At 48.3% G+C, this 27,462-nt stretch overlaps 1 protein-coding gene across 12 annotated transcripts; it reads right to left on the bottom strand.

Annotated features, from left to right (window-relative positions):
- Nucleotides 1-594: 594 nt before the first annotated feature.
- Nucleotides 595-27,462, bottom strand: PABPC1L (poly(A) binding protein cytoplasmic 1 like). Of its 12 annotated transcripts, none has more exons than XM_007475820.3 (16): nucleotides 27,354-27,460; nucleotides 26,937-27,154; nucleotides 25,221-25,414; nucleotides 20,143-20,258; nucleotides 18,039-18,178; nucleotides 17,869-17,963; nucleotides 16,218-16,355; nucleotides 12,208-12,303; nucleotides 10,187-10,462; nucleotides 9,005-9,095; nucleotides 8,748-8,837; nucleotides 7,529-7,629; nucleotides 6,898-6,991; nucleotides 1,665-1,795; nucleotides 1,417-1,491; nucleotides 595-784 (listed from the first exon to the last, which is right to left on the bottom strand). In XM_007475820.3, the coding sequence occupies exons 2-15, from the start codon at nucleotides 27,127-27,129 to the stop codon at nucleotides 1,423-1,425; spliced, it is 1,824 nt and encodes a 607-aa protein (XP_007475882.1). In that variant the 5' UTR covers nucleotides 27,130-27,154; nucleotides 27,354-27,460; the 3' UTR covers nucleotides 595-784; nucleotides 1,417-1,422. The 12 variants fall into 12 exon arrangements, 11 of the variants coding, with proteins under 11 accessions (XP_007475882.1, XP_007475883.1, XP_007475884.1 ...); XM_007475821.3 differs by having other exon boundaries at nucleotides 7,547-7,629; XM_007475822.3 differs by lacking the exon at nucleotides 1,417-1,491 and having other exon boundaries at nucleotides 27,354-27,461.

Here is a 27,462-nt window from a genome sequence, read left to right as displayed (position 1 = left end):
AGGATCGGATAAAGGAATGTCTTTTGCTCCTGGAAGCAATTTTAGGGGATTGACAAACTTGAAGGTTTGGGGTATCTGTAGACAGATCAGCATGTATTCTAAAGCACCCCAACAGGAGCAGTAGTGTCTCAACCCATAGCTTGCAAAGGCAAAGGTGGTAATCTTTAAAAAAAAAAACTACACTTTTACATTTATTTGACATATAATCAAACCCCTTCCTAATGCCAATTGCTAATGTCCTTCCTCTCTAAATGCCTTTTTTTGTTGTGGTGGTCAAGACCAGTTATAAAAGACAGAAGCAGAATTCAGGGGTGGAGGAAAGCTCATGAACATTGGTGTTTTAGCAGCAAAAGCTCTGAGATCCAAGAGGGAGCTGGTTACTTTTCTATTCCAAGCCAGAGAAGGGCAGCTTCTATGTCCTGTGCCCACAATGGAGTGCTTTTATCTTGTTTCCCGAGAGCAAGGATGTCCTGTTTAGCCAAAATTCTGCTGTCCTGTACTTCCCCAACCCCAGGCACTGCTTAGGGGCTGCCCATAGACATGCCCAACTTGTCACTCCCCCCCAACACACATACAAGATGATTCTGGGTGAAGTAGAGTCTGTGAAACTTTAATGCACAAAAAAAAGCAAAGGATGCTCAACTAGCTTAATTATTGGCTTCTCTGTCCACTTAACATTAGATTGTGCAGGTACACAGACCAAAAAGGAAGTGTTATGGTTACAGTTCATAGTGCCTCAGAGAAGTGGAAGGGCTGGTCTCCAGAGCCAGGAGGTTTCAGTTTTCTAGGAAGGAAAAAAAAATTGGTAGAATCTATGGTGTTTGATGGTTAAACACCAAGTACTCTGGTTCTAATATTTCCTATAACAAAAAGAGGTAGACAGTGTCCCCCAAGAAAGGCTGATTTCAGTGCAAGCTTTCAAAGATCAATGGGGCTGTGCTTGGCTGAGGATGTCAGGAGCTCAAGTAAGGCATATTTAATTTCTTGCCAAAGACATTTGGGAAGGGCAGGGTGACCCTCAGCCAATTTGGGAACATGGTCCAAGTTAAATAAGAATTAGCTTCCCTCCAAGAGATTGCTACAGAAACAGGATCAGAAATTCTTGGAAAATAGAGCCAATCCTCACAGAACATAGCTAGTGGACTCTGGGCTCCCATAGGCTGGTCCAGAAAAGCATAAGTTCTGGCACATCCTTCCAAGCTTGAAAGGCCCAGAGATAAGACAGTGTTCTCTTTGGAGGACCAGCATAGGTAGAAAAGGGCCCTTAACATAGGATACACAGTGCTAGAAGGTGGAGCAGGAGAGGCTACAGGGCTGACAGGGACAACAGAACTCTTCCTCTCCATCTCCCAACCCCAGGGGGCTCCTTCTTTCGCCGCCATGTTGAATTGGGCCTAGCCCCATTGCTCCAGGTACCTGGCCTCAATGCATATATGCCTTGGGCAGCTCCATGACCTCTTGTGCTTGAAGAGCAGCAATGGCTTCTTCAATCTGGGGGTGGAAGAGGAAAATTAAGCTCCCTCAGGCCTGGCTCACTCTATATGCCTGCCTTGCTAAGCTGCCGCTCTTCCTTGCCTTTGGTTGGGAGCACAGGGATCATCAACACAGCTGCCACATGCAGGTTCATGCACGAGACATTAATACCCAATACCTCAAGTACCTACCTTGGAGTGAAGGGACTCTGGAGACTCGAGCAGCAGCAGCAGCTCAGAGTTGTCGATCTCCAGCAGCATGCCGGTGATCTTGCCAGCCAGCTGAGCATGTATCCCATAGATGAGTGGGTACAGTCTGTCACCTGCTCAAAACAGCAGGGAGGATAATGCAGACCTGGCCTGACTGATGCCCCTCCATCAGCCCTGCTTCTGCACTTGTCATTCATCTGTAAAATGGGAACAGCACTACTACGAGGAAAGTGGTACAACTTGCAGCATAAGAATTAGCTATCTGTTACTTCTATTCCCTACCTCAATCCCAAGTTTTTCTTTCAACCTACCTGCCTTGTCCATCACTTTATAAAAACCCAAACAAAACCCTTACCTTCTGTCCTAGAATCAATGCTAAGTATTAATCAAAGGTAGACAAGCCATAAGGGCTAGGAGGTTGGGGTTAAGTGACTTGCTGAGGGTCACACAGCTAGGAAGTGTGCTAGGACCAGATTTGATCCCAGGAACTCCTACCTTGAGGCCTAACTCTCAATTCCCTGAGCCACCTAGCTGTCTCCTCAAACTCAGTCTTTTTATGGAACCAGAGTAGACTTGAAGCTTGTGACCTTCACCTGAGATGATTGGTGGAACTCTTTGGGACTTCCACCACTGATGCAGCAATAATATCTAAGAAGCTAGCAGTTAATGACAGAAAACTTTCAAAATCAGTCTCTGTGCACTTAGGATAAAGATGAAGAGGCATTCTACAATGGAGGGCGTCAACTTAACCTATTTATACAAGCTACTGACTGGAAAAATTGGCAACTAATAATTAAGGCATCAACTTTGATGATCACTTTGTCAGAGACATTTCGTTGTATTAAGACACTTGGCTACAACAAAGAGGCCGAGAATTCAGAGAATGCTGTAGCTAGAAAACACTTGATTTCTTTTCCAAACACAGTGGCTAGAGGATAAAATGGATTTATAGCACAAACTCCCCTGAAAAAAAAATTAGAAGATGGTATGAGCATTTGAGAACTAGTGACTCAAGGGTGAAAATTTGAGCAACTCAAGGGTTGGATGGAGGCCTCAGAGGGGAAGAGAAGATTCAGAGTGTAAAAGATCCAGCAATACTGTCACCAAAAGCTGGCTACCAAGAAGCAGACCAATGTCTGGACTAAGCCATATGCTGGTTAGAGTTGAGACTCCTTCCCCTAGAGTATGACTGATAGGGGATGTAGGAACAGGTCAGCTTTTGCAGATGAGGCTTTGATGAAATCTTCATGGTCATGTAGTTGATTGTGAAATGGAAAGATTATATAATTTGTGTAAAAAAAAATTCTAACAGAACAAAGCACAATTCTTCTTATGGTGTCCTACAAGTCACAGAATCTGAGTTCTAAGGCACCTCAGAGGCCATCTAATCTAACCAAAGGAATGTCTACTTTTCTAGTCCATTTTGAATCCACTTTACTATCACTTAGCCCACATATTTTCAATAAAAATATCAGTAATCCTATTTCTTTCAGCGCCCTAGTATTTAGGCCTCTTCTGTCTCTCCTGCTATCTATCTATCTATCTATCTATATATAGTTCATCTGTGGAAGTAAGGTGGTGTAAGCAGGCTTTGGAATCCATCAGGAAGTTCAAATCTAACCTCAAACACTAGCTCCGGGACCCTGGGCAAATCAGCCACTCCTAGTCTTGTTTCCCCATTTGTAAAACAGGATAATACAAGTCCTTACTTCATGGGATTATTGGAAGCACCAAATGAGGTAATATATAAAATGTTTTGTGAACCTTTTAGTATCCCATAAATGTTACCTGCCATTATTCATCTGGCACTGGTGATTTGAACTAATCCGAGGCATTCTGGGTATTTGGAGTTTCACTTCCCTTAGCTAGTCTTTCCTTTTCAGTCCAAAGATCACTGTGCTTAGAAAACAAAGCAAAAGAGAAGGGATTGACCTCATTTTCTCTTTTGTAAGTCATCCATCCCCCTTGACTGGCCATCTTATACAATTCGGCTATAAAGATCCCTTTTTGCCATCCTCGGCTTTCCCTAACAGCCACAGCTCACTGAGCTGTAGCATTCCTCATGCTGTTCTTGTGTCTACCTGCCAGTGCTTCCGCAATCTCTGTTCCACTCTTCTAAACTCATTACTTGGTTATGTATCCCTCCCTGGCTGTCCACTTTTTTTTAGACCCTCGCTTTCTTAGTAACAATTCGTAAGACAGAAAGCCACAGACTAGGCTACTGAGGTTAAGTGACTTGCCAAGGGTCACATACTGGGAAGTGTCTGAGGCCATATTTGAACCAGATTCCCGATTCCAGGCCTGGCACTTTGTCCACTGTGCTGCCTAGCTGCATCACTTTCTATTAAAAAACTAACCCAACCCTTACCTTCTATCTTAGAATTAATACTGTGTATTGGTTCTAAGGCAGAAGAGCACTAAGGGCTAGTGGCTAGGCAATGGGGTGACTTGCTCAGGGTCACATAACTAAGAAGTTTCTGAGACCACATTTGAACCCAGGACCTCCTGTGTCTAGGCCTGGCTCTAAATCCACTGAGCCACTCAGCTGCCCTTTCAATTAAAGGATTTTTCCTCAACAGAATTTGCCTCTCTTCTAAATTTCATCCTGGGCTCTTTTCCTATGGAAGTTTAGGGTGTATGTCACACTATCTCTGCTTCTGCATCTGCTAAATAACCACTTTCCCTGAAGGGTCCCATCATTGAAGCTATCCATCTGACATCTGAGGCCATATTACCTGCAAACAAAAGCAACTAAAGGTCCTGTATCAAAGATGACGAAGGGACATACACTTCTCAAAAAGTGCACTGCTGTGAGGAAGGAGAATGTGTGATACCAAGTCAAGATGGAAAAAGGATTCCCTCTAGGTGGCAGAGTCCTTTAGATACTCATTTGTGGAGAACAAATGGGCAGGTTGCACTGGATCCAAGAATACCAGGGACTTTCCGGTGAAACCAAGCTCCTTAAGAGAACGGCCTAGTTCCACCCAGGAAAAAGCAAACTATTTTAGAAGTCCCCATTGCTTAGAGTGATAATCACTGAGATGGGCAGCCATCGAGCTGTCATCAGAACACAGACCTTAGGTACCCTTTATGGATGAGGAGCTGGATCTGAGTTCAATAAGTGGAAGAAATTGGGCCAGATCACATTCAGGAAGCTGCCACATTTTCTGTGATTCCAAATTACTCACTGCTACAGAAGCCCATCTTTATAATATAGTCTCCCAGTCATGCCACACAGTCTTGAATCATGGAATGCCACAATCTCAAAAGCATCCAAATTACAGATGACCTGAAAGGTAAACGGAAAGGCACATGGTGGTGTGAGGGGAGAGAATATTATTACCAAGTCAGGAGGTCAGTTTGAAGAGTGGTCATGGGAAAGACCAAGGACGAGGAAAAGGGTGAGCCAACCGTGTGCTGAGAGCAAGGTTGAAACAGCCCTGCCAACAGCTGTCTGTGAACTAACAGAACACTTTGGGAAGCTGGGAAAATGAGACAAGCCAGGAGAAAGTGTATTGGAGCCACAGCCTACACCCAGAGAGCAAGTACCTGTGTTTATGAGATCATGGATTCATGGAAGTGGTCAATTACATTAAGAAAAAAATTTAGGGTGATAAAAGCATCTCAAGAACTCTGGAATTTTGTAGTGTACTTTTTTTTTTTGTATAGACCTGTGATTTCATCGCTGATGCAGGGAAGCATCCCCGTGATTAGAGATGAGCATCTTGTCCACTTTCGACTTCTCAAGTGCCAGAAGCACTAAGAAATTAGAGTAACTCATCCCAAGTCCCCTAGCCAATGTGTCTTGGGAGGACATGAACCCAGAGCAGCTTTCCAGCCCCCATGCCACACTTGCTTCTCTGTGTCAGTGTTGTTATCCCCACTTTACAGATGTGGGAACAGCTGAAGTGACTTGGCCAGGCCGTCCAGCCACTAAGTGTCTGAAACAGGACTCCAGCTTGGGTCTTCTGATGCCAAGACCAGTTCTTTCTCCACCGTGTGACAGTATGTAGGACCTACCCCGCTGGCATTCGGGGAGGCAGAAGCTGACAGGCCTGGAGCAGACAGGAGGATCCTCCTCATAAGCCCAAAGGCGCTACAGGGTTAAGAACTTCAGACATGAGAGGGCTAAAGAAGCTTCTCATCTCATCTCAAGCCCTTCCTGGCAAAGAAGGCAAGCCACTAAGGAGAAGGCCTTTAGCAATGACCCAATTTCCCCATTTCCAGAGCACTTTCCTCACAGCAGCCCTACGAGGGAAGCATATCCAGGCATTCAGTCAATAAGCATTTATTAAGCATGTACTATGTGCCAGACACTGTGCTGAGTGCTGGGGATACAGAAAAAACAAGACAACCTGCCCTCAAGAGAGCTCACAGTCTAATTGGAGGGTGGGATGGCAAGCAAACAATCCGTCTGAACAAGGTATATTTGGGATAACCAGGAGACAATACAGGGAATGCACTAGAATTAAGGAGCACTTTCTGCAGAAGGTGAGATTTTAGTTGGGACTTGAGGGAAACCAGGAGGTGGAGACGAAGAGGGAGAGCATTCCAGGCATGGGGGACAGCCAGAGAAAATGCCCAGAGCTGAGAGATGGAGTGTCTTGTTCGTGGAACAGCAAGGAGGCCAGCATCACTGGATCGGAGAGTACGTGTCGGGGAATAAGGTGTAAGAAGACTGGAAAGGTGAGGGGATGGGGAGGGGGGAGAAGTCATGAAGGGCTTCAGCGCCAGGCCTAGAGGTGGCAGGGAGTCACTGGAGGGGGCGACACGGCCAGGCTGGAGGACGGACTGGACCGTGGCGGGCAGACCCACCAGAACAAATACCATCCCCTTCTTTACAGTCAAGAAAGCTCATCTGCCTAGGGGACACAAGGCCCAACATCCTTTCCACGGTACCAAACTGCCTCCCCAGGAGCTGAAGCAATAACCAAAATACTGAGCACGGAGGAGGCACGGGAAGGGTAACAGACAACTCCCTTGTTTTCTACATGAGGAAGCCGAGGTCTGGAGGAGTAAGCTCTGCCAGGCCGGCCGGGCCACAGGGAGCGGAGCTGGGCTTCAAGCCTGAGCGTTGGGTTCCTAAATCTCCTGCCACTCACTTGAGTCCAGAGGCTAAAGGCTCTTAGACTGCTACCAAGCCAGGTTTCCCTCCACTGAGCCCCAGGCCTGCCCTGCTGCCCCCAACACTACCAGGCAAGGGCTGCACACGTACCAAGCATCTGCTTCTGTTCCTGCACTGGGGCTGAGGCCAACATGGATGCAGTTAAGGGCTCCTGCCCTTGGATATGCACCGCTGGCTCCATGACCTGGAAAGGGACCCACACAGACGTGTTACCGCAGAAGCACCTGCCTCCGAAGCCTGGGCTGCCATCATGAACAAGGACACCAGGCACTGACTCATGCTGGGTTGAACAGAACCGAATTTTAATAGAATTGGTTTCTTTTATAATCCTATGCACATTATTGTGCTTTCAAAGACATTCTGAGAAGGGGTATATCAGCTTCCCTCGATTACCAAATGGGGAGGGGGTTCTGTGACACAAAAAGGTTAAGAACGCTTTTAAAAGGTCCTTCCCAGCTCTAACATTCTACCTTTCTAATGGCTAAGGACACAAAATAAAACAATGATTCATCAGTTAGATTAGCTGAGAGAAGAATTCCTAGGTGACTTCTGAACAACATTTGGAAACAGGCTACAAAAGAAGGAAAAGAAAGCATACAAAAATAGGACGGCCAAATGGCAGATGTGGAAACTGAGGCACCGAACGAGCAAGTAAGCAAGCGGGCAGGCCTCTGGAAGCCTGGGCTCAGATCAGTCTGAGGAGCCTAGACAAACCCTTTACCTGATGTGTATTACGTACAGCTGAGGAATACTTGTATTGGGCGACAGCTCGGCCTGGGGAGCCTGGACATCCAGTTCCCATAGTCTGGGTCCCGATATTGGCTGTAAAACACAAAGAAGAACGTTAAGAATGCCGGCATCTACTCTCAGCAGTGCCACAATCTGGGACAATCCTGAAGGACTTAGGACGGGGAATGCTCTCCATCTCTAGAGAAAGAACCCTTGGAGTCATCTTTCCCATCAGTGTAGCTTTGGTTTTATTTTGGGCTTTTGGTTACATATGAGTTTGCTTTTACAACAATGGCCAATAGGGAAGTGGGTTTTGCATGACAAAAAATAAAAATAAGATTAAATGCACTGAAAGGCTGATTAGAATAAAGAACTTAATAGCAAGAGGGAAAAAAAAGGATGACAGCATCTCTGAGCTGGAAAGGGCCTGGAAGCCAGCTGGTCTAGTATCTGAATAGAATTCCCCTCTAGAAGTTAAAGCAACAAATAGTCACCACCTAGTACATATATGTGCCAAAGGCCCCACACTGGGCCCTGGGGATACAAAGACAAAATGAGGCAGCTCCTGCATCCTTCAAGGAGGCTGACTTTTACCGTTTCCTTGACAAGCCATCAGTGAGCCATCCCCAGTGATGGGAAGCTCACTACCTCCTGAGACACCCCCTTAGATTTAGCCCCAGTTAAGGGACTTGGTGGCTTGTGGTGGGGATGGAGAGGAGGGTACAGACTGGAGAAAAGAACATGAAGAGGCAGGCCTGACTGGGAACCTACTTCATCCTCTAGGAAGGCCAGGGAAAAGCCAAGTCTTTCCATCCTTGTGAATGAGGAGTGGGCACACTCCTGTGCCCAGATAAGCACAGAGGGCAGACGGCTGGGCACTCCTTAGCCACAGGAAATGTTCTGTCTCCCCCATGAGTACCGGTGCCCAGGCTGCCTGTCCCCTGGGAGTGGGATTCATTCCTGCACCGCAGCCTCTTGGAATCCTGCCTGCTCCAAAGTTCCGCTCAAGGGCTGCCTTCTTATCACCTCCCCTTCCAATAAGTGGCCTTGTGCCCATTCTAACCCTACGTCCAGGGCATGCAGGTTGGGGGGTTTCCCTCTCTCCCAGAATGTCAGGCTGTTTTATTTTTGCATCCCCTGGGGGGAAAGGGACCGTTTTTGCTGCCCTCTAGGGGGATCTGTACCAGGAGGGGACGATGATCCCAACTTACCCACTCTCTGCATGTGGGGCCCTGCCCGGGGCACCTGAGTAGAGGCCTGCCGGACGGTACTGATATTGGAGACGGTGCGCCGGGGGGTGGCTGGCAAGAGGAGAACAATCAATCAGGTGGGTGCTCTGCCTCTGGCCAGAAACCAGGGGCTCCTGATAGATGTTAATGATGGGGAAAAGGAGGAGTCGAAGGACAAAAAGTGCTCGGACTAAAAGAGGACCAAAGGAGATGGAGAAGACGAAAGGGCTGACACTCACATGAAGACCTCGGGGAATAGCTGGTCCACCGGGGAGCCGGACGCACGGGGGCCACAGTGCTGGGACTGTAGAAGGTCGCCCGGGCAGGAGGCTGCGTGTGGGGACAGCAAAAACCTTAGAGCCCGCTCCCAGAGTTCCAATCCTCTGAAGTCAGCCTGCTCCCCCTGCACTGTTTGGACCCAAGGAAGGGCACTGTGGCTAAGGGCTCCTAACGAATGAATGGAGACCGGGAATCTGAACCCAGGGCTCACTCTAACACCACAGAATGGGAGCCGGAACAAGGATTCCCTTAAAGTAGGGGCCCAGAAATAAATGGTGAGAGCTCCAGGAAGGCCAGAAGCGCCAGAAACCTAGGAGCCCTTAGAAACAGAGCCTAAACACTAGAGTACAGACTCCACAGATTCCCATCTCTCCTCCTGGTCAGGCAGGAGAAGTGGCAGCTCAGGCCCCTCTGGGCACCCACCTGCCTATTTTAGGGTGCTACAATGAGACAGGTGGCCCAGCTGCCTGCACACCCTGCCTCATGTTGTTAGCCTATAACTAGAGACAATTAAAAATATATACATACATATATAAATACATATTTATGTTTTATAAAAATAAATATATATACTTACATTTAAAAATATTTACATTTCATAATAAAAATATGAATATATTTACATTTTATAAAAATAAGTATATATACTTACATTTTATAAAATATAGAAATATGCTTATATTTTATAAAAATAAATCTATATAAATATAAATATGTGTATATTGGCTTTATAAAATAAATCTAAATATATTTATATTTTATTAAAATATATTTATATCTTATGAAAATAAATATAAAATATGAAAATAATATATAAAAGTATAATATATATAAAGCCCCCCAAAAGCTGGGCTTGAACATCATGATGTAGGGTCACCCCAATTTAACAAGGGGCCAAATGACACCAATCCAAGAAGGGTCTTGGCTTCTCATGCTTGCCTGCCTCTGCCAACAAGCCACTGTTGGACCCTGACCATAACTTTTCTTCAACGTTGGACCTTAGTTTTGAATTCTCTAGTTCATCTCTAAAGCCTCTTCCTGCCCTGATGTTTTGTGTCCCAAGATCCCATCTGTTTCTAGAAGCAGAACATCCAGGGAGTGGGGACAAGATGCACCTCTGATCCTCAGGGCGAGATTTATACCTGGAAGATCGCGGCCACCTGGGGGATAGCAGGTAGGAAATAATTGGTGGGTTGGGGAAAGAGGGGGCCATTTAAGCCCCGGAGGGTGGAGAGGCGCTGCATGTACTGGCTGGTGAGGATGGCCTTCCGCTCTTCCTTGCGTTGGGCCAGGGCCACGTAGAGGGGCTTGGTGCTGACAATTCGCCCGTTCATCTCTGTCACGGCCTTCGTAGCCTCTTCTGGGGAGGAAAAACACACAAAGCCAAACCCCTTGCTGTGGCCACCCTCTGTCATCACCTAGAAGCAAGACAAGATAAGGTCCACTGGGGGTGTGCCGAAGGGACGAGGGGCTCCCCGGCCACGTCTCCCTCCGCCCTCAGGTTCACCACGTCCGCCAGTGAGGTTCCCCTAAAAACCTCTCGGGGGTGAGGCCTCGTTCTGAGTCCTAACAGGGCGTCCGGCAAAGACAAGGCCTTCAAGGAGCTCGCCATCTAGCTAAGGAGACCCACATGCGCCCTTAACCCACGATCCCATTGGCTCAGCTTGGTGCCCCCGGCGGGCTCAAGAACCAGGGCTGCAGGAGCTCGGGGCACAGAGGCAGACCCGCATGGGCTTGGGTGATGAACAGGGCTGTGGATCACCCCTGGAGCTCTGCACAGGTCCTCAGGGGCTCGGCCCCAGCTTTTCAGAAATGTGGCATTCGAGAAACCGAGTTTACCCTACATCTTAGCGTGTCCTGGTTTGTTGGTCTCATCCCAGACTCAAAAAATGTCAGAATTGGCGCAGGTCCACTCCTTCCCTTTACAGCAGGAAATGGAGGCCGGGGCCCAGCATTTGAGTGACTTGTCCGAGCTCACCGAGTGGCGCCTGACTCCTGCTCTGGGACTTTTTTTTAAATCGCATCAGCCTCTCCTCATCAAAAAGTCTAGGAATCACTACCCAAGAGATGGGAGTCACCTTTCCTTTAATCTCGTTCCCTCCCCTCTGCCTCCAATGCCTGTGCCGAAGGGGCCGCCGACCTGCAGGAGGATCCTGGTTTAAAATGGAGTATTCTCTAGGCGGTATCATTTTAATTGATTTTGTTAACTCTTCCACAATCACATTTTAATCTAGCTCAGACGGCAGCGTGGGCTTTCACTCCTATGATCTCTTCTGAGCCTCACGGGAGCCCTCTGAGGCCGGAAGAATCATTCGCCATCGGTAAAATGGGCCGGGGCGACTGGCTCTGGGTCATAAACCAGAGAGCCGGGAGGGACCCCGATTGTCTTTCTAATTAGGTCACACTAGCTCTTCCCTTGAGTGAATGAGCACCCATTTTGGTTTGAAAAATGTTACACGGATTTCATTTATCTATAGCTACCGTGAAAGGCAGCCATGATACGGTCTAAGGAGCCCCAGGACTCGGAGTGCGAAGAGCTGGGCTCTACGCCTGTGCTATTGGGGACAAGTCATTTACCCCGAGTATCCTCCTGGCATGAGGCAAGCCCAGTGAGCTCCAAGACAGCCGAGCCTCGTCCTCTCCCGGATTCCCTACAACGCCTAGCACAGGGCCGGGCACCTCAGGAGGCCCTGGTTACAGGACTGGTAATAAGCCAAGAGTTGGACACACCCCGGCAGAGCAACCCAGGCTCCTAAGCGGGGGGGCTACTTCTACACTGTGGTCACTAAAATAGGAGGATGGAATTGGGATTATCACCACGGCAGCCCATGAGAATCCTCCTCGCCCCCAAAGCGGGAGTGCTGCCCTCCGAGCCCTCCGCCTCCCTGGCCTGCTCCTCTGGATACACTGATCAGAGCTGGGCTCCGTAATAACCAGGACCTCTTCTGGGCGGGGGGCAGCCAGGTTTGGGGGCCCGAGGCCTCAGGGGGGCTTGCAAAGCCTTCTCTGTGCCAGTGCGGGGCTCTCGGATGGACATGGCCCCCACAGAACGTAAGCGACCCCCCAAACCAGGCTCCCCGAGTCATCCCGCCCCAGTCTGGAAGCAGAGGGAATCCCGGCCTGGCCTCCCCGCCGCACCCCGGCCCACCAAGGCTGCCCTTACTTTAGCACTGGTGATCACGCCGTAGGGCGAGAATTCCTTCCTCAGCTTCTCGTCATCAATGATATCATCCAGATTCTTCACATACAGGTTCACACCCTGGCGAAGGGAAGGCAGGATTTTAAGGAAAGAGCCCAACAGCGAAGCGAGGGGGGACAAGACACCAGAGAGTGGCCCGGGGCCAGCTCCCTCCCCAGACACACCGGCCTGGCGCCCTGCCTACAAGGCACCCACTAAGAATCCAAATCTCTGCCCAGAGCCCGCGCCTGTCACCCAGCTCGAGGGAGTGGGAAGAGGACGATGGAGAGAAGAGCGGATTCACAGCAGTAAACCAGGGTCCCAACTCTGGCTCCACAACCTCGTAGGCAGGTCGTTAACCGTCTAAGGAGGAGGATCACCCTCCCGAAGCCTCCAAGGCCCACAGCTGTGGGGAGGAGATCCTTTCGACCCTCTTCACTGTGTCGGAGGGGAGGGCCGGGGCCGCCTGGGAGAAGCGGCAGAGGAAAGGCGGGTTCCCGGCCATCCTTTTTAAGACTGGCCCCCGGACCCTCTAGCTCAGTCTGCAGAGAGGGGTCGCGGTAGACCCGGAGCGGGCAGGCGTGGGGGGCTCATGGAGGGATGGGTTGGGATTTCTAGGCAGCCGGACACGGAAGCAAAGGATAGGAGCTCTACGCGCAGTGGGGCGTCTCTCAGGACCAGACTGCCGTGGAGAGATCCCCTGCGGGTCCGGTACCACCTGGAAAAAGGCAGGAGCAGCCCTGGAAATCATCTGATCCTAATGCCCTCATTTTGCAGAGAGGGAAATGAAGGCCCAGAGAGAATGGCTCGCCAGGATCCAGCGCCCCCGACTCCTTGCCTACTGCACACCCAGAACACGCGCTGGGCTGTTTTAGAGAAGGGGCAGAAGGCAGAGGTAGGCTCAGTGGGTCTGTGGCCTCATTGCTGTGGGTGGGATATTCCCTCCAATGATACAAAACATGACTGAAGCGGGCAGCTGGGTGGATTGAGAGTCAGGCCTAGAGATGGGAGGTCCTAGGGTCAAATCTGGCCTCAGACACTTCCCAGCTGTGTGGCCCTGGGCAAGTCACTTGACCCCCATTGTCTAGCCCTTACCACTCTTCTGCCCTGGAGCCAATACATAGTATTGACTCCAAGATGGAAGATTAGAATTTTAAAAGTAAAAAAAAACATGACCTATCCATGTCATGCCCTGCATTCTCCACTAAGAGATAACCTGACATGCCATGAGAGCTCCTCTGCAGGTATTTATTTTACATTCTATCTGCACAGCAGAGCTCCTGGGTGAACCATTAATTAATCCTTTATCTCACCAGGTGACTGGTTCATCTCACATTTCCTGGGTCTCATACCACTTCCTGCACTCCAGCCATTGCCAAAAACATGCTATAGATTATTTATGCCCACTGTGCATTCTTCTGGGGCCCTCTGAGTCATCCTTTTTATTTTGGCAGGAAGGGAGACTGGTGGGCCATGATTCAGCCATACAGGGGATATTGGAGTGGTCAAAAATAAAATACAAGGTTTTTGTTTGATAACTTGGGACCCTTGGAAGCACTGCCCAGTTACCAGAATAAAATACTCCCTGCTCTCTCCCTGATCCTCTCTGAATCCAGCTCCCTATCCAACTGGAGGGCTACTCTAGGACACAGCCTGGGTGGGACCAACTGCACAGGCTGCACAGCCTTCTGCCTTGATCATACTCTGTATCTGCACCCCCCCCCCCCACCTCTCTCTGTGTCCACCTCTCCTCTCTCTCTGTCCATCTCTCTTTTCTCTGTCCATCTCTCTTCTTTCTCTGTGTCCATCTCTCTCTGTCCATCTCTCTTCTTTCTCTGTCCATCTCTTTTCTCTCTGTCCATCTCTCTTTTCTCTGTCCATCTCTCTTCTTTCTCTCTGTGTGTTCATCTCTCTCTCTCTTTCTCTTTGTCCATCTCTCTTCTCTCTCTGTGTGTCCATCTCTCTCTCTGTGTGTCCATCTCTCTCTTTCTCTTTGTCCATCTCTCTTCTCTCTCTCTCTCTCTCTGTGTCCATCTCTATTCTTTCTCTCTCTGTGTCCATCTCTATCTTTTTCTTTGTCCATCTCTCTTCTTTCTCTGTCCATCTCTTTTCTCTCTCTGTGTCCATCTCTCTCTGTGTCCATCTCTCTTTTCTCTGTCCATCTCTCTTCTTTCTCTCTCTGTGTCCATCTCTCTCTCTCTCTGTCCATCTCTCTTCTTTCTCTGTCCATCTCTTTTCTCCCTCTGTGTCCATCTCTCGCTCTCTGTCCATCTCTCTTTTTTCTGTCCATCTCTCTTCTCTCTCTCTCTGTGTCCATCTCTCTTCTCTCTCTCTGTGTCCATCTCTCTCTTTCTCCCCCCCCCTTTTCCTCTCTCTCATTTAAAGGAAAGAACTTACTTCAGGAGAGCTTTTGGGGCTGCTTTGTTTACTTTGACAATTACTTTTTAGTAACAAAATACACCAATTATCTTATCTTTCAATTGTTTGGCTCAGGATGTAAGCTGTTCTAAAAAAAGTATCATTTCAAGTTATTCCAGTATCCTAAAGTCACACGCACATGGCATCAAGGAGCTCTGGGTGCAGATTCTGCTCCACTTACCAGTTCTATGGCCAACAAATTTAACCTCTTCTGTTTCCTCATCTGTAAAATGAACCTGTAAGGCCACCTACCTCAGCATGCTTTTAAGAGGTTCAAATAAAATGCATACAAATATTGCCAACTCTTGACTGCCATAAAGCTGCCCATCATTATTCTCAGAGATTTCAGAGAGATGAACAAAGGCTCTGGGGAAGGTACGTACTGACGTCTGTCCCATACTTTCTGGGAATATATCATACGGCCCCCACCCAGTGCCTCAAACGTTCCCCAGCTTCCCTTCTTTCAGGTGCTTTGAAAGCTGGTCCCTCAAAGTTTTCAGAACTGTCTCTGGCCCAGACTTTCCGCATGTCTAGGGTTCAGGGGCTGGGCACTCTTCCTGAATTCATCTTATGTTTTCCTCTTTGTATCAGCACTGAGGAGACCAGATCGGGACTGACCAAAACATAGTCATTGATATGTTGGCAGAGCTGGATCTGCTCTTGCCTATCTGCCACCTTCCTTCCTTCCAGTTTTCCCCGGACTGCTTCGGGGACAGCCTGACTCGGCTGGATCCGGTGCTTTGCCTTCTTCGGACACGCGTCTTCCTCCTAGATCACTTTGGTTAACGTGTGAGGAGACGTTAAGCATTATCTTCCACTAAACTAAAACTACTTATCAAATTTTGCGGATGAGTTCCTTAACTCCTTTTGCTCTTGGTCGCCACGTCTTTCTTTCTGCCGGGCAAAGAGAGGCGGTCTGTAGGCTGAGGTCTGGGTCTCTTGGAGGTGCTTTTTGGCGTCCCCATTGTGGAAACTGCTGATATGCTCCTAACATGTCAGAGGTTTATAGGAAATGGTGATTATCAGAGTCCAAAGTCTTTTCCTTTATCCACTTCCCATTTTAAAAAATCAATAGAACAGGATGAAATTGTTTGAATTTCATGCTGTAGTTTTTCCAATTAGGTATTGAGTTTTGACTTTGTTGCTAATAATATGATTGCATTAAGGCAACGGATTCTAAAATGACTCCATGTAGCTAACCAGTTCATTCTTTTTTTTTTTTTTTAATTAACCCTTACCTTCCGTCTTGGAATCAATACTGTATACTGGTTCTAAGCCAGAAGAGTGGTAAGGGCTAGGCAATGGGGGCTTAAGAGACTCACCCAGGCTACATAGCTAGGAAGCGTGCCTGAAGCCAGATTTGAAGCCAGATTTGAACCCAGGACCTTCCATCTCCAGGCTTGGCTCTCTTATCCACGGAGCCACCCAGCTGCCCCTGAGGCTGACTCTTTTTAGAGTTGCCAACCATTCATGTCTTGGGTTGAGTCTCCTAGGCAAAGTCCCACCCCTGCCCAAATGGCTCCAAGTCACCCTTTCCACGACTCTTTCCTGCTCATCTTGGGACAGGTTCCCCTTACCTGGTAGCGGTTCACTCTCTCCTGCTTCATCTGCTCAAATCTCCGCTTCAGCTCACTCTGCCTCTCGGACCTCTTCTGGGCCCGTCCGACGTACAGAACCCGACCGCCGAGCTCTTTCCCATTCATGTTACTCACAGCCTGGGGAGGGGAAAAGAGAGCGGTCAGCACCTAGGGCTGGACAGGGAGTGGCTACACTTTGTCCTTGCCCCTGCCAGAAAGGACTCTTTCTCAGAATAAGGGAAGAGGAGCACCGCTCTCTTGGCTTCCGTATTCCTGGAGAGGCAGCCTTGGCTTCTAAAGGTAAAAAGGGGATGGGACAAGAGTCAGGAGGAGGCCTCGGTCCTAGCCGCAGCTCAGTCAGTCATCTTCTCTCCAAGTCATCCTTCCTTCCTTTTAAAAATCCTTCTGAGGGACTTATGACAAAGTATGCTGCCCACCTCCAGAGAAAAGAACTGTTGGAGCTGGAATGCAAAGCATACTCCTTTTCACTTTCATTTATTTGTTTTTGTTTTTAAAACCCTTACCTTCCATCTTAGAATCCATACTGTGTATTGGTTCCAAGGCAGAAGAGTGCTAAGGGCTAGGCAATGGGGGTCAAGTGACTTGTCCAGGGTCACACAGCTGGGAAGTGTCTGAGCCAGATTTGAACCTAGGACCTCTCATGTCTAGGCCTGGCTCTCCATCCCCTGAGCCACCCAGTTGCCCCATTCGGGTTTTTATTTTGAGGATTTGGTTTTTTGAGTATTCTCTTACAAAAATGAAAAAAAGTAATTGCAAAATGATATATGTAAAACCCAGATCAAAATGCTTACCAGCTCCAGGGAGAGGGAGGCAATTTGGATGATATAACTAAAGAAAATGTATGCGAAAAACGATTACATTTCTCTCTTTAGGGGGAAAAAAAGAAAACTCCCTCTGAAAGAGAGCAGGGTATAGTAGACAGGGGGAGCAGATCCGGAAGTCAGGAAGACTTCACAGTTCCAATAAATACAACCAGTGCCTAATAAATGTCTTCTTAACGGATTTTAAGCCTTTGGCTTCTTCCATTTCTTAATTCCAAACTCTATTTTCCAACATGGTTTCATAGGAAGCCATTTTGCTCATGTGCATCAAGATACAGGGCTGGACTTGACTCCACAGTTCCCGGGCAATTTTCTAAAACTCTGGAGTTTGCAGGAAATTCATAGGCTCACAGAGTGAGAGTTCAAGGAACATCTCAGAGGTCGTCTAGTTCAATCCTCTCAATTTACAGAAGAGGAAACTGAGGCATACAGAAGTGAAGATACGTGCCCAAGTTCATACTGCTGAGTAAGGCTCAGGGAAAGGATGTGAACCCAGAACTTGGGATTCCAGGGCTCTTTCCACTGTACCACACTTGGAGGAAATTTTTACACTGACCGTTCCTGACAGTGAGATTCATAGGACCGGACCCCCTCCCAAACCAAAACGGTCCCTTCCAGCTCCACCATTCCAGGGTTGGGGTCTGAGTCATCCCTTACATCGCAGGAATCTGGAAGCCGGGGTCAAGGAACGGGAGTGTGTATGGGAAGGAAGCCCGTGCCAGGCCCACCAGCTCTCACAGGTAAATACAGGCTGCACATCTAATGGGGTGGGGGCGCCCTTTCTGCACCCCACCCAGGGCACTCCTTACCTTCTGGGCTTCCTCGTGCTTCTCAAAGTTGACAAAGCCGAAGCCTCGGGACTGGCCATTCTCGTCGACCATCACCTTCACGCTCAGAGTCTTTCCTGGGAATGGGGAACAGAGTCAGGCTCTGCAGCCCAGCCAGGCGCCCCCCACCGTCCAGCGGCCCAAGGCCTCACCGAACTGGGAGAAGAGCTCCTGCAGGCACTCGTCATCCATGTCTCCCTCGAAGTTCTTGACGTAGATGTTGGTGAACTCCAGCGCTCGCGCCCCCAGCTCTGCCTCCCTTTCCTGCCGAGACTTGAAGTGGCCCACGAAGCTGCCAAGGGAGCCGCCCAGTCAGCCTCCCTTCCCCGAGTCAGCCTCCCTCCTTTCCCCAGGATCCCCTCCTCGCCGAAGGCTCCTCTGTCAGGCCTCCAGCTCTGCCGTGCGCCCCTGGCAGGAGAGGCAGGGAAGGAGTCCAAGGGCCTCCCGGGCACGGAATCCCCAGGGTCTGAGGTAAAGCCACCCGCTCTTGGGAGACCTGGGGAGCCACCCTGGCCTCCCCACTGCCACCCCTGCGCAGCCCACAGGGTTCCTCCCAGGAGGGCACTGGAGGGCCGTTCAGTTTTCAGTCTGCATCTCTGAAATCGGCAAAGACTACACACCAGGGCTCAGTGGATTGTTCTGCCCATTGTCTGGACCGAAGAAAGCAAAGGAGGGACTGGCAATCCCACAGATGAAAGCTAAAAGTGTATCATGTACTCGCTTCTTTTTTGGAGAGCCGGATGTTAAACCTTTCCCAGCACATTTCTCACCTACTTCCTCCTTCCTCACTGGGCTGGCACTAACCTTTCCCATCATCCCTTTTATATATTCTTTATCCCCCACATTAGGCCAAGTCGCTCAGGCAGAGACAATGAGAAGCAGGGTGGCAGAGGAGAAAAGAGCCTGGGATTTAGAGGCAGGTTTTGAACCTGGGTTCAAAAAAGAATAAGGGTGCCAGAGGAAGGCTTCTCTCAGGGAGTTGGGCCGTTAGCTGGGACTTGGAGGAAGCCAGGAGGAATGGAGCAGGGAGAGCATTCTGGCCATGGGGATAGCCACAGAAAATGCCCCGAGCTTGGCTGAAAAAACCAGGCCATGCTATGGAGGGATTTAAAAACCAGAGGATTTTCTAATTGATTCTGGAGGCAGTGGGGAACCCGTGGAAATAACTGAAAAGAGGAAAGGGGGGTAACACAGCCAGGGAGAGATCAACGTGACAGCCGAGTGGAAGATGAACTGGAGAGGGGAGGGACTTGAAGTAGAGACCAGCCAATTGCAAAATAGTCTGGGACTGAAGTAGTGAGGGCCTGGACCAGGATCATGCGAGTATCAGAGGAGAGAGGGGTCACAAAAAGAGGCATTATGAAGGTAGAGACAACAGCCTCTGGCAATTAATGGGGGAGAAGGCTATGGAAAGGAGGAATTGGGACCGCTAGATTTCAAGTCGATGTAATCTGGAGGAAGGGGCTACCCTTGATGCTAAGAGGAAAATTTAGGAAGGGAGGTTTTGGGGGGAAAGATAAGACTCCAGAAATAAGAACTTTCTCTGCATCCCCCACTGGGCCTCACATAAGCTAGAGGAAGGTCTCAGGCTCAATCTCACCCTTAAAACTTCTTGTTTAGTCACTGCAGCCATGTCTTGACTCTTTGGACCTCACTTGAAGTTTTGTTGGCAAACATACTAGAAGGATTTGCACCATTTTCTTCACTGGCTCATTTTGCAGATGAGGAAACTGAGGCAAACAGGGTTAAGTGACTTGTCTGGGGTCATTTAATCTAATTAATAAGTATCTGAGGTCAGGTTTGAACTCAGAAAGACCAGTCTGCCTAACTCCAGGCCCAGGAGGTGAGAGGAGGTCTTCTGTAACAGAAGATTCTGTGTTGTGGCTATGGTGTGCCCATCTCCCTTTAAACACCTGGAATTTCAAATTGCTTATCATTCTCAGGGAAGAAGAGAATTTGGAACTCTCTATGTCTGAAACAAATACCAAAAACTGTTTTTATATGCAATTGATAAAAAGTAAAACATTACTGAAAGGAAAATTTAAAAAATAAAAATTAAATTAAAAAGAATCCCAATGAAAAACAAAAACAAAAAAACTCTCCAGACGTGGTGTAGTGGCCAGACACCTCAACTAGAAATCCAGGGATGGCTATAGGTTCCAAGCCCAGCTTTGCTAGGTGACAAAGTCAGCTTTCTCCCTCTCTGGACTCAGCACAGTACCCACCCCGCTCCTTCATCCCCCAAGGGATACTCACACTTTCCGGTCATTTAGCAGCATTCCATTCATGGTGTTGATGGCTTGGTTTGCAGCCTCATGAGTCTCAAAGTGGACGAAGCCAAATCCCCGGGAGCCATTCTCATCACATACCACCTGCCACAGGGGAGGGGAAAGAAAACTCAGCCCAGAGCAGCACCACCACCCACAGGCCACCGGATGTATAACAGCCCTCTCACCTCTCCCTTTCTCTTTCTAGCTCCGTAGCCCTCCCCGTCTCCTCAACCAGACTCCCATTCTGCCTTTAACAGACTTGTCCAATTCTGGTTAAAGTCCCCATCAGAGCCTCAGCTTCCTCAGCATGGATGTTGCCAGGATGGATGCAGCAGTGCTTTGTGATGCTTGAGAAATGTGGTTATCGCCATTCACTCAACTGATGTAAAAATTCTATCCTTTCTACAATGGCTTCTAGCCAGTCTCCCTTCTCCCTGCCCCATGTCAGTCAACAAACATTTATTAAGCTTTCATGAGGGGCCAGGGGCTGTACCACCCACTATTTGGGAACATAAAGGGCAGAAACAGTCCCTGCCCAGCAGGAACTCATCTTTTTGGGGGGAGGAGGGAGAGGAGACCCTGTCTATCTCTATCTTGCCTAGAATCAAAGTGCAGTCAGTAGCCACTTATCCAACAGACACAGAGGTTACTGTAGATTTCAGAAGAGGAGGGTCTCAGTGATGTAATCCTCTTTGGTCATGTGACTGACTGTGATGCTAGTCCTGGCAAGGCCACTGCTGGGGTTTGCCTCCCCCCCCACCTTGGATCATTTTACAGATGAGAAACTGTGGCAGACAGTTCAGTGACTTGTCCAGGATCCCCCAGCTAGTAAGTGTCCGAGGCTAGATGTGAATTCAAGATTGAAGGCTGGCACTCTCCCCACTGCTTCCCCTTAGCCGCCCTCCCAGGAGTCATGGAATAAAATTGGCTCTTCAGAAAAATGAAATACTTCTTGTGGGCTTGACCCCCCTTCGGATGGACATAAAAGCTGGGGTGTGCTCCCTTGCTGCCCAGGCAATTCACCCTGAGGCTGCCTTAGCTAGAGAAGCACAGCTTTCATGAGACTGAAGCTTAGAACTCCTCTAACCTCAGCCTCCCTTAGAGGCCTTGCATGTGGGAGCCAATACACCAGGCGGAGCTCAAACTAAGGGGGAAGCCGATTGAGAAATAACAAGGTAGGCAGAAGATAAGACACAGCTTGGATAAAGGAGGTCCCCTGCAGAAGGTAGATCCGAACTGCAGCTATTGCCTGATTAAATTTTTTTTTTAATCCTTACCTTCCATCTTGAATTAAAACTGTGTATTATTTCCAAGACAGAACAGTAAGGGCTAGGCAATGGGGGTTAAGTGTCTTGCCCAGGGTCACACAGTTTGATGCCACATCTCCAGGTCTGGCTCTCTATCCTTGCAAGATTAATTTTTCTGAAAGACCACTTTTATCCTGGCTACCCTGCTTTAAAATCTGCAGTGACTTTCCATGGCCTAGAGGATAAAAGCATCCTCAAACTTGAGGCCATATCCCTTCTATTTGAGTCTGGTAGGTCTCTCTCTCCACCCTGACCACAAGGTCCCTTCCACAGTGCAGATCTAGCCAGGCAAAGAGGAAGGACTTTTTCAATGAATCCATCATTTGGATTATTTCAGTGATGTTTATCAAGTTCTCTGCGTTGTGCAGACTGAAACATCCACACATTCTCATAGAGTTTAATTCTGCCCCCAAATACTCCATCAAAGATCTATCCAGCAGGTGGGAAGCTTTATTTGGGGTACTTTGCCATCACACGGGCACGAATGTGATACTCGATGCCCTTTTTAACCCTTGCTTGCACAAAGTGACTGGCCCACATCCTCTTCTGATCACGTATTTTCTAGACACTTGTGACACTTTTTTTGCCCCTCCAGGGATCTCATGTTCCACCACCTGATCTGTTCAGGCACTTGGTAGAAAGGGAGAGAATGAAGACAAATGATGTCTTGGAGAGGAGAGAGGGAGAAGATGGGCTTAAAGAGGTGATAAGACTTAAGAGTCTGAGGCTAGATCTGAACCTTGGGCCTTCTTGGCCTCAAGCCCAGCATTCTATTCACTTTGCCCCTATGTGCTAATTAGAGAAATTATAAAAAGTGATCGTTGAGCTCCTCTGAGTCACCGTATTTACTGTTACTCTGACTTGAAAGCAAAGTCACGCTTTTGGGGGGAGAAAAGAGATAAATGTAACACATGGTTTGGGATTAAGAAATAAGGTCTGCCTAATACCTGCAGCCTACTTCCCTTCTGTGTCTGGATTCTTTCCAGAACAGTCATAAGGGACTAGACATGGCAAACGCCAAACATTACTTGGACTTGCTGGTGTCTTGACAGGGTAACCCATGTGAAGGCCATTTGTACATCAGTTGTGTACATTACTTTTTTGGAGCAAAGGTCAGAATTTATGCCAAAAATAAAAGATGAAGATAAGAAAATACAGTAAGCAAATGTCAGGAGATCCAACCTGACTATTTAGCTACTGGGGCTGAAAGAAGGGAAAAGAGCCTGTGTGAATCCTCCAAAAGCTTAACCAACTTAAACTAAAGAAGGCCAATCCCAATACCTGGTCTCCTTGTCAAACAGAGAGACAAGGTGACCAAGAATAGTCCTGGGTTGGAGATAAACATTTTAAGAAAGAGCCTGATATTTTGTTTTAACAGAAAATAGCAGGGCAAGAGAAAATACATCTGTGGAAATCTAGGACCTTACAATTAAGCCATATTACCCCAAGATAATTTAACAATAAAACTGGAAGGACAACAAGCAGAAGAAAAAATAAATGGACTAACCTTTTATTTTTTTTTTATCATCAATAGTATCACCTCTAGCACCTCTCCTCCTTTCCACCAACACAGCCACCAGGCTGTCTTCACCTTTTGCATAGCAAAAGCTCCCTAATATTTCCCTGTTTCCTGTTCTCTCCCTGATCCCCTCCTTAAGTGGCTCCCCCTAGCCTCCAGTGTAAAATAAATTCCTTTGGCATTTAGGCCTTCAGCCTAACTCCATTCTGTTTTCTTAAGCAGCTTAAGGAAGCCATTCATCATGGAAAGTTGGGAGTATCTGGGTTCAAATTCCAACTCCATATACTTATCCCCTAGGGAATTAACTCTGAAAACCTCAGTTTCTTCATTTTACAGATAAAAAGCTGAGGTATTTATGTATTTATTTAAAATGTCTTCTATGTGCCATGCATGATGCTAAGTGAGTAAAGTGTTATCTTAATTGATCCTCACAATAATCCTCACAGGTAGGTGCTACTATCACCACCATTTTACAAATGAGGAAACTGAGGAAAACAGCAAATAAAGTGACTTACCCAAGGTCATACAGCTAGTGTCTAAATTCAGACTTGAGTTCAGGTCTTCCTGACTCTAGGGTTAGCCCTCTCTCCCTGTGCAGCCTATTCATCCTGGACTATTTGGTTGCTATAAATAACTTTCTTTTTTTCTATAGAATTTTTCTATAGATTTATATATCTTTTATATACATGTAAAATATATATTGTGTGGTATTTACTTATCTATGAACACATACATATCATACATATATATTGTCTATGTACATGTGTTGTATTTCTCCATCTATGCACATGCTGTTTCTACCCAATAGAATTTTAATTCCTTGAGGGGGGAGGAACCATTTCATTTTTGTATCCCCAGGGTCTAGCATATAAAATAAATTTTAACCATCTCTCCTCTTTCTCTCTTGGAGAACCACCCTTTATAACAAAGGAGGAAAAAAAGACGGGGGAAAAGCAGTTCAGCCACACTTAGATATAAGTGTTCCATGACACCCAAGATGAACTAGGCCAGGGATGACAAACCTATGGCATGGGTGCCAAAGATGGCATGCAGAGCACACTCTGTGGGAACATGCACCGCCCCTCCCTCGAGTTCGGTAGTAGAAAGGCAGAGGAACTCAGGCAGAGCTGCTCCCCTCCCCCTTTCCATCATGCCTAATGATAGTTTTTTCACATCCCCCACCCCTCTGCCAAGCAGCCCAATGGGTGGGGAGGGGCATGGCACATGGTCTCTGGGGGGGGGCACCACACTCAATCTGAAGGATGGGGTGGTGCCTGGTGCTCCATGTCTAAAAGGTTCGCCATCACTGAGCTAGGCAGTAAGACTATCTAAACCTAGCAGAAATTTGTGCAAGAGCCAACAATTCTAAAAATGGGAGAAGTTATAACTGATATGACTTTTTAAAAAAGCCAAGAGGTCCTGGGTTCAAAAGTGACCTCAGACACTTCCTAGCTGTATGACCCTGAGCAAGTCATTTTATTCTAATTGCCTGCTCTTCTACATTGGAGCCATTGCTTTAAAGACAGAAGATAAGGGTTTGGAGGGGGAAAAAAAAGCCCTGAAGGCTACTGGTCCATGAGGACTGACCCCTGTGCTACCTTTCCATCACTACAAAGCTTTTGGTAGAATCCATATCAAAAGGGAAGGGAAGAGGAAGGCTTTGGGGGTCAGTTTTCTCTGGTGGATGCCTTGAACTTAACAACTGACTGACAGAAAATGCAGCAAATATAAGAACCCACCCTGTGCTGGTGTTTAAAAATTGACTGGGGTAGAATAAAATGTACCCTTAAAAGCTCTTCCCCCAAAGAAAAGGCATCTTCAAACCTCAGTGAATAAATTGGTGATAGGCTTGAGATTTACCTGCCTATGAGAATATATTAAGTCCTTTCCATGAAGTTCCTGACACAGCATGAGCACACTGGGGGTACTCCCAGAACCCAGCATGGGAGGGTTCTCTCAGGATCACCTCATCTCAGGCCTTCCGCAGTAAAGAGAAAGGGGAATCCCCGAGGGAAAGGAACTTACCCAAGGTCACAAAGCTAATATTTAAATAATAAATAAATAAAGCTTGATATTTAGTGATAGGGTCAGACTAACTTCCACAAAGCCAACAGAAGATGCCAAATTTTGGGGACGTTAGACAGGATAAATAGCTTCCCTCAGGGCCCCCCACCAGATCCCGGGTACCACAAGGAGTTGGGGTTCCGACACCCACCATTTACCATTGGCAGAACCCACCTTGCAAGAGAGGATGTTCCCAAAGGTGGAGAAGGTGTCGTACAAGGCCTTGTTGTCAATGGAGTCATCCAGGTTCTTGATGAAGATGTTGCCAATGCCGGATTTCCGGAGCCCTGGGTCCCGCTGCGACCACATGATACGGATGGGCCTGCCTTTGATCACCTCAAAGTTCATGGTGTCCAGGGCCCGTTCGGCTACACAGAGAGGAGAGAGTCTGAGGCTTCCCCCAAGAGGCCCAGAAACAACTCCCCAGGTTTGAGACCTCATCAGCAGCCACTCTAACTGGGACACCAGAGGAGGGGTCTAGAAGAGCTGATAAAGGATGCAAGCCCAGCAGATAAAATCAAGAAAGTTATACATCAGTGTCTAGGAGCCCATCCCAACCTCTCTGAGACTCCATATCCTCATCTGTGAAATGGGAGCCAGAGAACTTGTGATCTCTAGATTCCTTTTTCCTTATCTGTAAAAAGGAGGGTAATAAGAGTACCTGCTTCCCTGGAATACTCTGAAGATTATTAGCACTATTAGCACTAATAATAATGACTACAATGTGCCAGACTTTACAAAAATCAGTTCCTTTGATTTCTCAAAACAACCTGGGGAGGATTGAGTGGGAGAACAGGAGGAAAGCACTTTGCAAACCTCTAAGTGCTAAATAAATGCTAGCTTCTATTCCTGGTGAGCCAAGCATCCTGGAGAAGTCACCGGCACCAGTCAGACCTTGGACAAACTTCACTTTTCCACCCTAAAATAAAGGGCTCAGACTAAAATCCCTTTCAGTCCTAACATTCCAAGGCAAAGCTATTCTCCAGGAGAGCTGGTATTGGGGTTCTTTCTCTGGGAGGAGAGCCCCTTCTAAAGGCCAATTTCCACAGAGGCGGAAGTGGCTTACTTTTATTTTTTCGGAGACAAGGAGTTGGGTTAATAGAATTCTCCCACCGATGCCGATGATCACCAGAGTGCCCCTGTCACGCCTTGCCTGGACTCCCCCTCCATCACCACCTCTCCTTTTCCAGAATCTTTTGAGTTTTTGGTCATTCAAATTAAATTAGTGAGCCAGGGAAAACTGCCTAGTAAAGTTCTACTAAGCCTTGTACCATAGAAAATAATAGCTTTAACATGGGGAAGGCGGTTGGTAGAATAGGGGTTGCATTGACCACATGTTGGAACCACATCGATTCTCATTGACCCATGGGTGGAGCCAGATGGACTAGGAGGTCCCTTTCCCACTAGGAGGTTCTATGACTTAGGCACGGATGATTAATTAATAAAGGTCCCTTCTCGTGATGATTTAGTCTATTCCCGGGCCCCTTCCAGCGTTGCCATCTTGGATATTAAATAAGACTTCATTATTCATTAGTCCCGGCAAGGGCAAACACACATTGCATGTGACTTTGGTGGGGTTGGGCAGGGGGAGAAGGGAAGGAATGTTCGGAGGCTGTGCTTGCTGCGCCACGCGCCCCCGTGGACCCCCATTCTCTACCCCCCATCTTTGCACCTCCTCTGAAGTTGAGCTTTGCTTCTTCCCCAGCCCCCAATCTTCGCGTCTCGTCTGAGGTTATGCTCGCTGCCCCTCACACACCGCCATCCCTAGGCGTCATTTATCGCCATCCTAAAGGCGGTAAACCGGTTAAGTTCTAAAAAACGAACCCGGGGGCCTTCCCCTAGGTTCTAGGCGCGTTTCCCTCCCGTGGCCCAGCGGGCCGCTGGGCTCACCGTCTGCAGGCTGCTGGAAGTTGATGTAGGCATAGCCCAGAGAGCGGCGCGTGGCTACGTCGCGGCAGACGCGGATGGACATGATGGGTCCCGCGGCCGAGAACTTCTCATACAGCATGGCCTCCGTCACGTCGGGGTGCAGGTCGCCCACATAGAGGGACGCGAGAGGGTAGCCGGGGCCGCTGGCGTTCATGTTCCAAGGAGAGGAGGGTCACGGTCTAAGGATAAGGCGGGGTCGGAGGGGGGGGGGTCTCACCAGCCTGGGCAGCGGTCCTCGGCAGGTGCAGACCCCGGGAAGCCCCCTCGAGGGCAGGGAAGAAACAGATTCCAGAGTCCCGGCGATTCTGTCCTCCAGCCCACCCCACACCCTTCACAGTTTCTTCCACCCCGCACCCCAGGCCTGGGCCCAGGGCTCACCCTGGAAGCGTCCGGGAGCAGAGATGCGCGGGGGCGTCTAGCCACGCGGGGAATGGAGAAGCTAGCGGCTGCCTTTCCTTGGAGACCGCCCCCGCCCCGCCCCTTCCTT

The sequence above is a fragment of the Monodelphis domestica genome, chromosome 1 (genome assembly GCF_027887165.1).
Source record: "Monodelphis domestica isolate mMonDom1 chromosome 1, mMonDom1.pri, whole genome shotgun sequence".
NCBI lineage: Eukaryota > Metazoa > Chordata > Mammalia > Didelphimorphia > Didelphidae > Monodelphis > Monodelphis domestica.
Note: the sequence above shows the minus strand (reverse complement) of the source record. Positions and strands in the feature narration are given on the sequence as shown.